Source organism: Marmota monax, unplaced genomic scaffold (assembly GCF_021218885.2).
Source record: "Marmota monax isolate L192 unplaced genomic scaffold, Marmota_monax_Labrador192_F-V1.1 WCK01_AAM20220418_F8-fsc00051, whole genome shotgun sequence".
In the NCBI taxonomy this organism is placed as follows: domain Eukaryota; kingdom Metazoa; phylum Chordata; class Mammalia; order Rodentia; family Sciuridae; genus Marmota; species Marmota monax.
In genome coordinates, this window is record NW_026695202.1 from 4,951,712 (window position 1) to 4,968,090 (window position 16,379).

The window sequence follows — 16,379 nt, forward strand, 5'->3', positions numbered from 1 at the left end:
GTGAAGTCATGTGGGGAGAAGATATTTATATCACATTCTACCCAACTTGATGGGCAAGGGACAGTCTCGCCTATAGAGGAAGCACCCATTGTTTTTCATTGACATTTGTGTGACAAGCACTGCTCTAGGCACTTTCAAATACATGGACTCATTGAAGTCCCCTCACAACCTAGGAAGATGGCATTTTTCTTCCATTTTTAAAGATGAGGCAACAGCTGCAGAAGGCCACATACCCCATGTCATGTATCCAGTGAATGGCTAATCAGACTCAAATACAGATTCCCGAGTCTCAGCCCTGACCTGAAGCCAGTGGCACTGAAACTGCTGTGCTTTGGAAGGTAGAATGTAAATTCCGAAAGTTTCAAACAGAAGCAGATACCTTATTTCCTTCCTTTGATTGATTGGTTCTTTAGTTTAAGACTGAGCACACAGGGTTAAATTTACTGCAGGGCTAATTAGTTTTAGTTGTCCAGAGCCAAGGTCAAGTTGTCCCAATCCTGACTCAGTGAACATCACATTCACGTATCAGACTCACTGGGGGGATGACCAGTCTGAATTGAAGAAAAACCACAATTCAAGAAGCATACTTGGTCATCTGCACCCGAGTGACTGCAGTTAACGTCTGCAAATGAATGCCTCTGGGCCTGCCTGCAAAAACTGATATACACATCCCAGGAGGGCAGTGATCATATGCATTCCTGCATTTACATGCTCACAATAATTTTAAGTCAAATGAATTTTGATGTAGAATACGTATATGCCCTTGTTTACATGACTCGTTTGCATAATACTTGCTTTCTTCCTCCAAAGTACAAAAGTAAACCTACCAGCCCTGCTTGAATTCTCATAACCTATGAATCCATGTGTCCAGATGCATGAGATTTCACACTGGAAGGTTGGAATTATTTTAGACCATTTTGCTACTACACAGCACTCATTCTTATCAAAGTAAGGGAACAAGGAATAGTTGACTACTAATTCCCAAGCTCCCCATTCCCGTGTCTGACCAAAAAGAAAATACCAGAGCAGATACACAGCTATAAAATATTTCTGAGCCTCATTCAATACATGCTTATGGAATCGAACTTCTGCCCTGTCAGCAGCCATGAATGTGAACAGGGACCCTAGAGCTCAAATACCATTTCATCAATCAGAAGCTGTATGGCTGGGAATATGCTTAGAATGAACCAGAAAACTGTTCCTTATTCCCCATCTGAATTGCTTAGACCCAGCCTTGTCAGCCAATCACCACCTCTCACAAGATCTCCAGCTACTCAGCCCAAACCAGCCCAGCGCCATTAGCCCATGGTACTCTTAGCATCTTAGGATAGTATCTTGGGCCAAAGAGGAAAAAAAAAAAGTCAACCATAATGTTGTAAGATCTCTGAATATAGAGGCAGGTTCCCTGGGTTCAAATTCCAGCTCTGCCTTTGATTAGCTCTGTGCCTCAATTTCCTCATCTGAAACATGGGGATGATGACACTACTATTTCATAGGCTCACCGTAAGGGTCAAGTGAGTTGATAAAGGTTAGAAGAGGGCCTTGCTCACAGTTAACACAATTTGTACATATTACTATCCTTTGTAAAACCAGATATAATGTTATTACATTTTGTGTGATCATATAATTAACTTCTGTCTTCTTCACTGAACAAGAAGGCAAGGACTGGGTTCTTTTTTCCTCACTATTCCCAAGGCCCTGCCTAGAGCTTGGCCCTTAGTGGGTTTTCAGTTAGTGCTTATTAATGAAATGAATGAATGAATGGATCTTCATTCTGGGGCTATGTTGCTGTGTGACCTCAGCAGGTCATTTCCCTTCTTTTGATGTCAATTCACTTACCTGTAAAATGAGAAGTGGGATAAGATGGTTAGTGACTATCATTAGTGGGCCATGATCCTATGCAACTCAGAAAGGAAGAATATTAATAATAATGAACACTTTTTAAAAACTTACTACATGGAAATCCTGTGTTTCAATATTAATTTAATTCATAATGACCCTAAAAGCTCAGCAGATGTGGACTGAGATAGATTTTTGGGGAGCTACATCCTCTTCCAGAAGAGGCCAAGAGGAAGCCTTCCTGGGGGCGGGCCCTGGCAGTACTTGGGTACCGTGAGAGCCGCCTTTCATAGGAAAACAGTTTGTGCTCCAGACTCGGCCACCTTTCAACCCTCACTCAAGTAGCAGTCCATTTGGTAAGGGGCAAGGATAAAGGGCTCATTCTTCCCTCTCCAAGTGTAGGAAAGTCAGCTCCTAGTGTGGGGAGTCATTTCCCAAAATAGACTTCCTAACTCAGTTCCAAAGAGGCCAAGAGTCGATCACGCCAAGATGGACTTATGCAATGGCCCTCTGGTGGTACCTTCAACCACACACACACACACTCATGTGCACACACACACATGTGCCCACAAGCACCCCTCACGTACCTTTCTCAAGGGCCAGTAGCTGGTGATTTCTCTCCATTTTAAAATTGGTAGCAACAGCTTATGATCTGACCCAGAGAATGGTAACTTCCTGTTATAGGCCCTCAACAAAAAGTGCCTTTATTCCAGGCAGAGCTCTCTGGACCCCGGGTTTGTGCCCAGCATGCCTAAGGACCTTGTGTGAAACCAGATGTGAAGTATGAAAGGTGAGGAGGGTGCCACTGGCCGGCCAGCCCCTGCCACTCCCAGCAGACTAAATAGTGGTTTCATTGGTCCTCTTAATCACCAGGCCAAGACAGCGGCACCTCAGCCCTCTTGCCTTTCAATGGTCTCTTCACCACGGGGAAAACGAGTCACTGACTCATTTGCAATTAGCTGACCTAACAGGACAGAATTTTCCATGCTGGATTCATTGGTAACAGAATTGTATTGTCACACTGGAGATATTTTGAGCCAGTCTCATTTCCAGGCAATTGCTCTTTTGAGTCTATGACACAACCTCTGGGCACAGCTGCATTGAGGGTCCTTGACGAGACACAAAAACACACTCTTGAGCTCTGTGGGAAGAAGCTCCAGTCCATACCATGACATTTTACCTACACAAGCCAGGAGCAGGGAGGATTCCTCAGAACCAGCCGGCTGGGGCCAGGCCAGAATTCCAAGCCTGGGGTCTGTGGGGAAGGAGGGAGCCTGGTGAAGGAAGAGGACAGCTTCTCAGACTGGCTTCCGGAAGAGTGTTGTCCTGTGATTGGGCAGCGGCAGGTCAGCCGGTTTGGGGCAGTCGGATTGACATGGGGAAAATGTGCTACCCAGGGTGGGACTGATTTTATGTGTCAGCTCCTTCACCAACTCTGTGTCCCGTTGGGTGTGGGTTCATTTCTATAATATGGGGTTGGATCACATGATCCCTAAGGTTCTTTCTGATGGTGATGTTCCAGGGTCCATTCACCAAATACGGTTTGGCACCTGCTAGGTGCCAGACACCGTGCAGATGTGGGGAATACAGTATGAACACAACAAAGCCCCATTGGAGACAGCCATTCAGTAGGATGGTGAGGTCCTGGCCTCAGAGAAGGAGGGTGGGGCGTTCAACTTCTGGAGATAAAAATGTCCAGAAAAGTCTCTCGGAGAAGTGACATTTGAGCTGAGGTCTGAAAAGGATCCAAAGTCAGGTGTGCCAGGAGCTGGGGGCAGGGCAGTCAAGAAGGGTTCTAGGCAGAGGCAACAGATAGGACCAGCTCAGTGTGCCACAAGACCAGAGGGTGGCCTCGGTACCAGCAAGAGACCATGGGGCAAGATGGTGTGTACATGTCCAGCAGATGATGTGTACTTGTCCAGCAGGCTCACTGGGGAGATTACCAGAAGGGGAAGAAACAGCTGACATCCTGTTTCCTTGGTCAGTCTCTCTGGGATTTTGAAAAGCCTACCTCATAGGCCTTTCCATGGCTGCCACACCAATAGCATCCTGCAAAGCACATGGGTAGGCGCCAGTGTTTCTGATCTGACTTGGGAGTATGAAAGCCTTGGCGTGCTGTCCACAGTCTCCTTGGCAACAGCCTGGTGCCTCCCCAGACACCTCCTACACGCTTTTCCTTCTTTCCTGACTGTTCTCTTCATTGCGAGGGGGCTGTGCCGTGCTGTAAGGCACGCTGGCTGGCCTACCTAGGGGAAACACTCGCTGCTAGGTTGGAATCCCTCTTTCCTGATCTCTGGCCAGCTGGGTTTTTGCAATGCTTCAGGCCTAGGAGTCTGCCCCTGCTTCCCTCAGAGTGCCCCTGAATGGGGCAGAGAGGTTCCCTTGTCCACCTGGACTACAGTGAGCAGCCACTGTCACAACCCCCTCCTGCTGTCTAGGTTTCAGCCTGTCTGCCTCCCTCGCTGGAGGCAGCCTCCCACCTAATCCCTTGGGGCGCCACTTTCCAACTGTCAGGAAGACAGATGGGGAGCAGAAGAATTCACACATCCACACACTCTCTCTCCTCCTTGCAGTCCTTGCCATCATTGTTGATTGGCTCCTGTTGGGGTGGCCCTTAGCACAGCAAGGAGATCTTTGTGCTGACTAGCCTGCAAATGGGAGCTTTCAAAGGGAGCCCTTCGCTCCTCCCCTTCCTCCCCTCTGATCCTACTAAAAGGGGCTTATTTGCATAGCTGTCTTGGAAACAGAAAAGAATGTAAAAGAAGCAGCACTTCACAGGCACTTCTCTTCCTAATCCTTTCTAGAGCTGCTTCCCCTCTTCATGTAGCCACTAACACCTGTTCTTCTGACCTGCACAAAAGCCCTCCCCCAGCCCCCGCCTTCCATTGGCTTATCCTGACTCCTTCCTCCACAATCACACCAAGCCAAATAATTTACCACTTCCTACTTGTAGATCTTTCAGGACTTCAGTGAATGTGAACCCAAAAGAAAGATGTTCTCTAAATGATAGGCACTAATAATAACCTTTGAAGCTGTTGACTTGCTTTCTCTTCAAAAGCCTGCTTTTAGGCTGCAGTTCATAATTGAATTCAACTGTAAAATGCTATTTTTAATTATGTCATGTGTTTTACTTGGCAATATTGTTCTCTGGGTTGATGGAGTAGGACTTGTCACATCTCCGAAACTAATGATAAAACACATCCATCCAGCCATACATCTATGTTTATTCTAGACATGCTGTTATCAACACACACACACACACACACCCTGGTATTCCTTATGGGGCTATTCCTCCTTTGGGGTTTGACTTCCCCAAATCTTTCAGATTAGGAGGGCAAAGCCAATAGTATCACCTGAGTGAACACCAGCCACAGACTGGCTATGAATCTCTTGCAGTTTTCCTACTCATTGCTTCCTCAGACCAAGACTCCATCTTACAGAAGTTCACTGATTCCATCAACTCTCATGAACAGTAGCTCAAGAAATTTAAAATGTGAACATTACTGAAATTGTGTGTATGTGACTTCAAGCTAATTTTAACCTTGTGGAATTTCTTTCCCCCAACAAGTACCCTTTTAATAGCCCCACTTCCCGGATGGAACCTTGTCTGATGAGCAGTACTCCCAGGCTGCATCCTGCCCCTGTCACTCCCCGATGGCCAGAGGTGCCCACAGCCAACACGTGCTACACAAGCCCGTCTGTGCATTCCACGAGGTATGGAAACTCTAGTGACATGTACACACCCCTGACCACGCGCAGGAATTCTGAGTACGAGCACATGCAACACTTTCCTGGCTTTGCTTACATCAACGGAGAGGCCTCCACAGGATGGGCTAAATGACTGCTATCATAGGAATCCATATTTAATATTAATAATTAATAATAATAATAATAAACCCAATACCTACCCTCCAGAAGACTTTATCTCTATACATCATAACTTGCGGGCTGTTCCTAAGCATCCATTATCTTAATGAATGGGAGGATGTTCAATATGGGATGAAGAAACATTAGTTCAGAAACAGGACTTACTAAACATCAGTGGGATTGGGTTCCTGTAGCCAAGCCAGACTTGACTGTTTCTATAGAGCACTATCTTGGGCAGGCCAAGCTGTGCCTTTTCCCTCTGTTCCATGACTCTGCTTTATGCTGGCAACCATTCCTTGTAGGCTACTTATTTTCTTGTTGACAAAAGCTCTTTAGTCTTGAAGGATGGATACTAGAGACAGAATCTGGTCTATGTTCTTGGACGGGCATATAATGAACCAAGAGTATTCACCTGGCCACCTGTCTGTCACCTTTCTGTACAATGAACAGCCCTTAGACATGTTCTGCACCTCCACTCTTCCGATGGTGTCAGCATTGCTTCCCGGAGCACCAGGGCTAAGTGGAGGTGTCTGGAAACTCTAGGTCCCTGTTACACTCACATCTGCCATGGTACCTGCATTGTCCTGGAATGTAAGCACTGTTGAGGGAAGGAAGAGGCCTGTTCTATATTGCCTTAAGTTGATTGAGGTCTGTAGGGGACCGGTTCTTCTACATACAAGGATTTGTCCTAAGTTTGCACAATGGCTAGTGTCAGCAAAATGCAGGAGGAGGTTTTTTAAGTTCTGTGAGAATGTGCATGTATGGCATCGAGAATCACATTCCGCTTTGCTGTGTTAACTTTGTGAAGCTGGTTGGACCAAACTCTCACTTACCAAGCACCAAGTGTGAAAACAACTTTCATGGTTCCTTCATAAGACTATAATAATTTCCGACACTTTGATAGAGAAAAAAAAATTCAAAGCTGTGCCTTTGAGCCTATACTATACTGTGTATGTGTGGAAATAAAAATGTATTGTACTTTTGGAAATTTTTTTTCGTAGGCATTTTTTTCTGTCAGATTTGTAGCAATTTGTGAGGTTTGTTAGAGATTAACATAGGTTTTCTTTCTGTATTATAAAATGCACCAAGCAATTATGGTGGACCTATTACCCTATGGGTAAGAAATAAATGGAAATATGACATCGGATGTTTTAGCAATTGTTCTGTAAATAAAATCTTTGATCACACCACTCAGTGTGATAATCATGTCTACAGCTAAACTGGAAAGTTTTATCTGTACATTTGTGCAAGATATGAATGGTTTCACACTCAAATAAAAAGTATTGAAATGACCTGCTTCCTTTTCATTTTGCATTTGAAATGGCTTTGGTGTGTATATATTAATAGCATTCTTTTATTTTTTCTTTTTAAAATGCATTAGGGTGTAAGTAAGCACAACAAAATTAAGTGTCATGTGTGATTGGCTTAACCAGTTCCCTATCATCCTGTCATGCAGTAATCATTAAAGCCCGGGTAGGCCACGCATCCTGTCCTTGACTAAGTATAGTAAATATAGTACCTACAGCTTAATTGACCTGTTCTTCATACAGGAATTTGTCCTAACTTTGCATAATGGCTAATGTGAGCAAAAGGCTGCCTTTCAGCTCTTACAGAGAATATTCTTCTTCACTACCAGCATATTGAGAGTTCCCCTGGTACTTAGTTCATTATACTTTAATGATCACTGGGTGTAAAGATATTCCAAGTGCAGTGCTTTAAATGCTAATAAATTTCGAGAACAGAACAGTAACATTACTGAATACTTGATAAGAATTAAATTCTTCTCCAGCACTGTAGGTTGATTCTGTGGCTTAGGGAAGTAGAATATAGAAATTTTAAAAGACTGCATTTTACCCAAATGTTAAGAATTTAGGAGCTCAGAGAAATTCTGAGCCACAGATTCCCAGAAATGGCAGTAGTAGAGGTCTTAGCTAAAGACTTGAGAATTTGACAATTTAATTTGCATTTTGAAAGATGTATTTAAAGCCAAGCTCTTACTTGCTATTATATAACATATTTATACCTGAAAATGATTTTAAGATGAAAATTATTTATATATTATACATAGCATCCTCTTAAATATATTTATCTACATTGTTCTATGAAAAAAAAAGTAATGTTGGGTTTCACTCTCTGATGGTAAATTAGTTTGATCTTTCATCTACAATCCATAGCAAGGGAGAGGAAAAATAGATTCTCAGATTTAATAACTAAAATAACATGAGGATGACCAGCCCTATTGCTCTCTTGCAATTCAAAGCTAGTGCTCTATAAATGTACAAGGTGTAGTCAAGTATAACTTTTTACTTACTAAGTACAAAAAAAATTAAGTAATTACCAAATTCTCTAGCCAGGTATCAGGAGCACATAACAAACAACACCCACTTACAAGCAACAGCCACAAGGTAATTAACTGTACAACAAAAATAATCATGATTAACAAGAGTCTGAGGCCCAAGGGTAGAGAGGTCACTCCAGGAACTTTCAAGAGAGAGAATGTGTGCCTCCTTGTACAGCACAACCAAGAGCTCAGAGCTGCCAGCACCGAGGAAAAGAAGGCAGCTTGAGATGAGGGCAAACAGTCACTGGGCATCTTCTCCAGAGCACAAGGTGCCCATCTCCTGGGAACTGAGAGCACTACCCAGGTTCCCAATTGTTCTAAAATCTTCAACTTCAGAACTGGGAAGGATCTGATCAGGGAAAGTGAACAGCTGCGTGGGCACATGACTCAAAGCACCTTCTCTCCCTCTGATGGTTCTTAGCCAGTCACCAGAATGGGAATGGGCAAGGTTGGCAGCTGGGAGAGGGGCCAGTCACTTGTCAGAGGAATAACAGGAGTTTTGGCAATAAAGGAGCGCTCCCCTCGTAGGACTTTTTCTGAAAAGAATTCTGCCAGCTTGAAGCTGGCTGAAGTCACGAACAGCAGCCAGGATGGCTCACCCACGTTGCAGGCCTGTGGTGTCCTCACATCCATCCTGCTGTGTCCTTTGTCAGACCCTGGTATACTCCTGGTCTGGACAAAAAGGGAGTTTGTGGCTCCTTGGAGACTGCAATCCAGGCACAGTCCAATAAAAAAATTTTTGCTGTTGATTTAGCCTAATCTAATGGGGTAAGAGGGATGAAATCTTGTGACATACCATGGCTTCCCCTTCGTGTGATGCTGGAAGGGCTGCCTCCCTGCTCTGGACCTCAACAAGCATGTTATATGTCTCTGACATTCCAAATTACAGTCTGTATGCTGATGGACTGGGGCTGGCAGGGCTGGGTAAGGAGGGCGGAGAGCTAGAGAAAGGAATGGGTTGGACTGGCAGCTGGACAGCGATTCGGGGAAGCAGCCACAGGAGTATAGGTGCCTGCTCCAGGAACTGATGCCAAGATGGACTAAGGTTCATGCCCATGAGTGCAGCCCATACACCTGCACCATCACCAAGAAAGCCCCACCCTGTCTCGTGTCTGACCCCACCCTCTCTCCTGCCACTCTGGAGAGTGTTCTTTGGAAAGTTTCCTTTTAGCATTGCCATTAATTTTTGCCTTGAAGTCCTTCAAAATGGTAGGGGTAAATCTGTTGAAAGAGTTTTAGCTCTCTATGGGACAATATTTGTCCCAATTTCTTGCACCTCTTAAAGGTAGACTTTTGAAATAGGAAACCCTAGGGAGGGAGGTAGTATAAATACACTCCTTATTACAGGGTCAGGGGATATGGGAAAAGGGGTTACTATAAGTCTTCTGGAGCCTAGGAGGAAAACAGTCTGAAATTTTGACAAAAGTGAAGGCTTTGAATTCATACCTAGGGAAGAACCTTAAGAAACTGTCCCCACTGAAAGCTTTGAAATATATATTGGATATACTTACTGTCTTTAAAGGGAGGTCAAATCCTGGTTCTACCAAACATAGGTTGTTTGAAGGGTCATTTCTACTCTAAGAAGGATAATTGACCCAGAATGTGACCTGGGCATCAGTATTTAAGCTCCCCAGGTGATTCCAAGATGTGGTCAAGGTTGAAAACCACAAACCCTTCCATCTTGAAGCTCTAACATTGAGCACCACTATTGCCTGAATCTGTTTGCCAGTTTGTTTTTTTTACAGGGCTCCAGTCTGTCGCGAGTGGTGAACGGTGCCCTGTGCAGGTAGGGGCGCTCACAGCAGCCTGCACTGTGCAGTTTTCCCTTAGCTGCAAACCTGGCCCTACCACACAGTTTTGCCGGCCCTCCAGTCACACCAGCTCCCTGCCACTTTGCCGCCTGCCCTTCTAACCTGCAACTTCTCTGTTTCCTTGGCAGCCTCCTGAGCTCAGCCAGTGTGGATGCAGGCCTTGGGGCAGAACCTTTTGCGCCTCATCTGTCTCCTCCCTGATGCTCTTCCCTCCTTCTTTCTTCTGCACCTCAGCCCCCCTCCCAACCCTCTCACCCCCATGTTTTGCTGCTGCTGGTGTAGGTGGGGAGGAAGACGTGGGCCAGAGTTGAAGAAAAAGCTGTTGCTAGGAAAGGAGTGTGGGTGACAAGAGCTAGTGGGTGGGAGAAATAGGACTCCCCAGCTTTACGCCTCCCTTTCTCATCATAAATGCCTCAAGAGCTAAAACCAGTCGTTTAGGATCTATTATGAAAAAGAATGAGGTCTGACCGTGACAGCAGGGGAGAGAGAATCAGCCTCAGAAACAGCTGCAGCGCTGCTATTTGGTATTTATAATAGTCTCCGAATAGAAAAGAAGAGCCTGAGAAAAGTTTAAAAAAGTGAACTCTCAAGGAACTGTCAAACTGTGCCCCTAGGAGGGAGGGATGATATCCAAAAATGTCCTGGCCTGGGCTACACCCCTCAGAAACAATAAACTGCAAAATGTCTTTTCCAGGATTGAAATGTAGTCAAGGCAGAAGGACAACTGTCAAAAGAGGAGTCTGCGACCCTCTTTTCTCACCTCATACCAAGAGGTTTGTAGCACACTGCTGAAACCAATCTGCCCTAATCCACGCAGTCCTCATTTCTTGGGATCTACAGTGCATCAGTCGCAATCAATACACCATCTCCACTTCTCACAACCTGTCTGCCGTGTCAGTGGTAAAATCACTCATGTTCAATTGAGTGCTTTGTCCAAGGTCACCCAGTTTAAGGGGCAGAACTGTGATTTGAAAACTACTCCCCAGTCCCTCTGTGCCCTCTCTACTATAGCACATTGTCTTTTTCCTCCTCACTACTTTTGTTCCCACAGCACCGACTCCCCTCCCCCATATTCCCCTGTCCTAAGCAGCTTTGCAGTTTTTAAATCAACCTTGACCGTGGTAAAAGAATCCAATGGGATCCCAGAGAGTTTCAGAAGTTCTGGGAAATTTTTATGCTCACTAAATGAAGGCAGTTTCTAAGCTGGGCATCAGATCATCTTCTGCACCCAAGGTGGCATTCCACCCACTATACATGAACAACAGACTAGCTTCCTCTCTATCGTTTCCCAAGGTACATACAATCTAATACATTATCAAGGTCCAAGACTTGGTCATTCTATAGAAAAAAGAACAAAGAAAATAATAATGTAAAAAAAAAAAATACCAGGTCACAGGAGGATTTTTTATTACCAGGTTGAAAAAAGCTCTGCAGGGGAGGAGCAATGAGCCAAGCTCTGGCTGGAATGAAGTCATTGGGGTGGGGTGGGGTGCGGTGGGGGAGAAAGAGGAGGCCTGACTACCTCTTGCTGTTAAGGTCACTACCCTTTGACAGAGGTGGCCTCTGACCTCAACAACCCTACAATTCTGTTTTGACTGACCCTGAAACCCATGAAATTCAGATGTAGGCCCTGCCCAAAAGTTGAGATAAAGCTGACTAATATGGGAAAAGCTCCCGGTATGTGCCCCCAGCTGAAAGGAGTTGGCAGTTCTTTGGCCATAGATGCAATTTATTCTGTCCTCCTCCTTTCAGGAAAATGCTAATCCTTCATAGGCAACTGGAGGGGAAGTCTAAAATGTGTTGATGATGAATGACAATAATTCTTTGTCCACTGCCACCTCCTCTAGGGTTGAACCTTAAGAGTTTAATCAAATGTTGGTAAGTAAATTAATGCTTTACTGCAAAAGGTGGTGGGAAGAAGAGTTGTGAGAATGCAAAGGCATTGATATGGGGAGGGGGCTGAAGGAGCATTTTAGACTCCTTATCTCACACCCCCCCCCCCACAAAACCAGTCATGATCTCAAAATTTTATACCATATCAGTGTTAAAGATGTTATTCCAAAGGCTTAAATACCAAAGCAGTTGGAATTACTTTTTGTTTTTTGTTGTTGTTAAAAACAACCGCAGCCACAGCACCAACAACTGAAAATTCATGCATTTAGGCTCCCATAGGAATAACAGCCTTGAGTCCTGAATCTTCACAGCATTCCTTGTGAGGAATGTTCAGTTTTTCAATCCAGTTCAGTTAACACTTGAGTGGTCACTCCTTGCCAGGTCTCCTGTGCCAGCTACTTCGACAGCCATCTCTTTTAACTCTTTCAACATCCTGTGGAGGAGATGAAATTATGCTCATTACAGTTGAGAAATTCATGCTCAAAGAGGGCAAATGCCTTAACTCCAAACACAGAGACAAAGTTAAAATTCAAACAAGAGTCTCTCTGCTTTCATATTTTTACATACCAAAAAAAAAAAAAAATTTTTTTGCCAGAAGGGTTTCAAGCCTATTTGACAACCATAGGCTTCTGAGACTCCTCTAGTAGTGAGGTGGGAGTAAATACCAGGTTTTCCAATTCCCAATCCAGGTTCTTTCAACACATTATTACACTGCCACCCAAAGCGCTGGGTTTTCCCAAGAGGTGTTTGGATGAGATTCCAAGTGAGTGAGATGCAAATAGGTCTGACCCACATTCCAACTCTTGGATTAAAAAAACCCAAAAAACTACCAAAGGGCAGGGCCCATTTCATGTGAGAGCCCCACTGTAAACAGTCACTATTAAACAACTATAGGTAAATCTGCCAAGGACTAATGGAACAGGCTCAACGAGAATACTGAAAACATTACTAAGGAATCTCATAAAGGTACTGAAAGGCTGGGATCAAGTGATCATAAATGTTTAAGTGTTAAAAAAATTTTGAAGTCATCTACATCCTATTTAATTTTCTAAATGGAATCCAGAGACAAAATGTGCATAAGGATCTGAAGCCAGCCAGCAACAGACCCTCCCTCCTTTCCTGTCTCCCCATTTTACTTAATTTTATGTCATTTGGCATTGTAGGGTTGTTTTCAGGAATGTAACACATTATAAACTGAAGCTGGACTGGCTGGTAATAAAGCCATCAATGATTATGAAATATCTCTCAGGTTTATCCCACTGACCAAACTGATCTCTAAGAAATCCGTGGCTGGCTTTCAAGTTTAACCAAGTCAGTATCATCTGTCAATAAACATCTTAATTTTGGCCTCCTGACCTGTTCACACAGCATTTTCCCAGTCTGGGAGCTCTCTTAAACTCTCTTCATCATTCTCTATAGCTCAACTCCTCCAAGAAGGCTTCTCTGATTCTCCCCTTCCAATTAAGTTTATCTTGCTTTGATCTGTACAGTAACTATGTACAATTTCCTTATCAGTAAAATCAATTTATTGTATCTTACATCCACAAAAGAGGATCAATTATTTCTACTTTTTAATTTTCATGATGTCTAAGACAATGCTGTGCTCCAAAGAGCACTAAGTATTTCTTTTAAAAAAATTATATTGATCAGCTTTGTTGAAAGGTTGACTTCATTCTTTTTTCTTTTTTATGGTGCTGGGGATTAAACACTCAGGGCCTTGCACATGCTAGGCAAGCATTTTACCACTACATGCCAAGCCTGAGTCTTCATTCTTGGTAGAAAAAGAAAAGAGTAACTTACATTTTGCCAGGTTATTCTAATTTCTCAAAGACTAAGTTATAAGCACATGAGTTTAAAATCTAGTCCAGTGGTTGATCCTTTACCAAAATATTGGTTAAGTGGTTTTCAATCCTACTGGCTTATTTCAACTGAAGTAGAATCTTTGTGGGTATGCTCAAGCAATAATTTGCATATATCATAGTATTTGTAGTTGATGTATGCAAACCCTCTTATTAATACATTTTTCTTAAGATTGAACATATCTAATCAATGTTTTTTGTTTTAAAATCACAAAATTTTAGAACTAAGAGAAAAATAATACTTGGATCAATTCCTTTGTTTTATAGCTGAGGATACTTGAATGAGTGGCCTCACATAGGTGGTGTCTTTGTCACCATTAGGGTGCTTGAGGAGGCGAAGAAACCTCTACTTGGGGGGGGAGGGACACACACTTGTAATCCCAGTGGCTCCAGAGGCTGAGGCAGGATAATTGTGAGTTCAAAGCCAGCCTCAGCAACTTACTGAGGCTCTAAGCAACTCAGTGAAACCCTGTCTCTAAATAAAATACAAAAAAAGGGCTGGGGATGTGGCTTAGTGGATAATCGCCTCTGGGTTCAATCTCTGGTATTAAAAAAAAAAAAGTGAAAGGTGATTATTCATATTTTTAGGGAAGAATGCCAGTTATCTTGAGAGTGAGAAGAGTGCTTTGGAATCTCAGACTTCTAAAGAAAGCTTTATGAAGGATGGGCATGGAATGGTATGTGGGTATGACATCAGCCTGGTGATCACAATACAGTTTATGGTGGTCTGGCCATTCTCAGGGTCTTTAGGTTGACATTGTCTCTTCTATCTGATCAGCAGATAACCTTGGCAATGTACCCTATATTACAGATTCCTTAAAATATGATATCTCCCTTTGTTTGATCTAATCTAAAAATACATGTGTTAGTACATTGTGTAGGCAAATTCACAGTGCACCAGGCAATTTTCATAAGTGAGTGAATGTTCAGTAACTTTAACATTGTGAGTGAATTTACAGTAACTTTAACATTTACAGATTTCTCAAGAATTTGGGAGTGACAGGACTAGGAGAGAAAACTGGTCTGGGGAGAAAAGGAATGAGGAATTTTAGCCCAAGGTTTTCAGATTAAAGCTACAATTTCCTTTTTCATCCTTTGTCTCCTTTCTACCTATCATTTGTTTTGGTTTTTTTTTTTTTGTTGTTGTTTGTTTGTTTTTGTTTTTTATACTACCTCACCTTAAATGAATATAATGCTCTGAACTCCAATTCTGGAGTTGCAATCACTAGACTGATTTGTTTAATTTCTAAATTTCTGCTTTATTCTAAAGAAAACATACAGAAGTATTGCAAGTGGAAGTGTGGATTTTAAAAGCTGTTAGCACCAGGTACTCCTTAAAGACCTTGAATTTGGCACATTCCAACGAGTCCATTGTCATGGCAAGAGGAAATGCCACAGCAGGATATATCAAAGTCCAAAATAAATGACTAGTATCTATTTGCAGGCTTTTTCATTGGCACTAACTTGAAAGTCCATAACATTTTGTTATCAGAGCCCAAAGCACTTACCCCTTAATGATACCACTTATTAGCAGACTTATTTGCTCATGAGTAAGCTAATAGACACCCTGAACTTCCCCTTTCTCTGTAAGAAAGAAGATAGTGCCTGTCCTATTAACCTTATATTTTCAGTTATTATAAGGGTTAAATCAGATATTCATGTGAATATATTTTGACCATAGTGAGGCACTATTCATCTATGTTATTACATTCTCTCAGAGCACTGACTTGAGAATAAGTGACTTATTGCTTTGATCACGAAGGCTCTAAATCCTAATTCCTTGGTACCATGCCACCTAAAAATCCATACGTACTGGAGTGAGTGCTGGACAAAAGTCTCTGGTCACTGAAAGTCTCACATAACTAATACTTACGGAGGTACAGTGATGAAGTGGCTAGTCTAGGCTTTGTCCCAGTGTCTGCTTTTCACTATTGACTTTGGACAAACCATTTAATTTTTCAGGGACCAGAGTCTCATCAGTGGTTAAAGGATGACTTGAATTACAATCAAAGATCCTTTCATTATGAAATCAGAATATTAACAATTAAAATTACTAAAATACAATTTCTCAAGCCATTAATTCATGTGATTTCACATTTTTTCCATCTCTTTTTAGAAGTATAGGATTGAAAGCATAAAAACATAGCTTATTTCTAGCGGACAGACACTTCCAAGACACGTGTAAGACCCTTTTTAAAGGAAACATCTTTACTGGGATAATTGTTTGTTAATATCCTCTTCAGGAGAACCTTATTCCAAAAATAAATATAAGGTTACCCAAAAAGCACTTAGTACATTACTGGACACAGAGTAGGTATCCAAATATTTGTCAACAGCTAAAAGTTTCAGTCCCATTGATGTTAATTAATTCATATGACCCTGTTTTCTTATCTATGAAGTGAGGACAATACCTTCTTCAATGATCCATTGAGATACTGTATATTAAAATGTTTTATAAACTGTTAATAATTGCAAGATATTATTATCATCTTAGGATTGTGGCTTACGGTTTCATGACCTAAGAGTGCTTTTTCAAGAGATGGATTAAATCTTTCCTACAATTCATTACAGATGCAGCACTTATCCTGCTCATAATTTAGATCTGAAATGTCCCTCAAAGTACCATGTGGTAAAGCTTGGTCTCCAGCCCATGGCACTACTGATAGTTAGTGAGACCTAGTTGAAGGAAGTTAAGTCATTGGGGAATGGTGTACAGAGGACATTGGGACTCCTGCCCCTTAATCTACTTCTTTGCTTCCTAGTTGCTAT

The 16,379-nt window shown here is 42.6% G+C and overlaps 1 protein-coding gene across 3 annotated transcripts in view; it reads left to right on the forward strand.

Moving 5' to 3' along the window:
- Rfx4 (regulatory factor X4) overlaps positions 1-6,980 on the forward strand; it is a 161,249-nt gene extending 154,269 nt beyond the window's left edge. For 2 of the 3 annotated variants that reach the window (XM_058574262.1, XM_058574263.1), the window contains one exon: positions 5,408-6,980. In XM_058574262.1, the coding sequence (XP_058430245.1) occupies positions 5,408-5,680 (273 nt within the window). In that variant the 3' untranslated portion in view covers positions 5,681-6,980. The remainder of the gene's footprint in view (positions 1-5,407) is intronic. The other variant, XM_058574261.1, reaches the window with a different exon arrangement.
- The last annotated feature ends 9,399 nt before the right edge of the window (positions 6,981-16,379 follow it).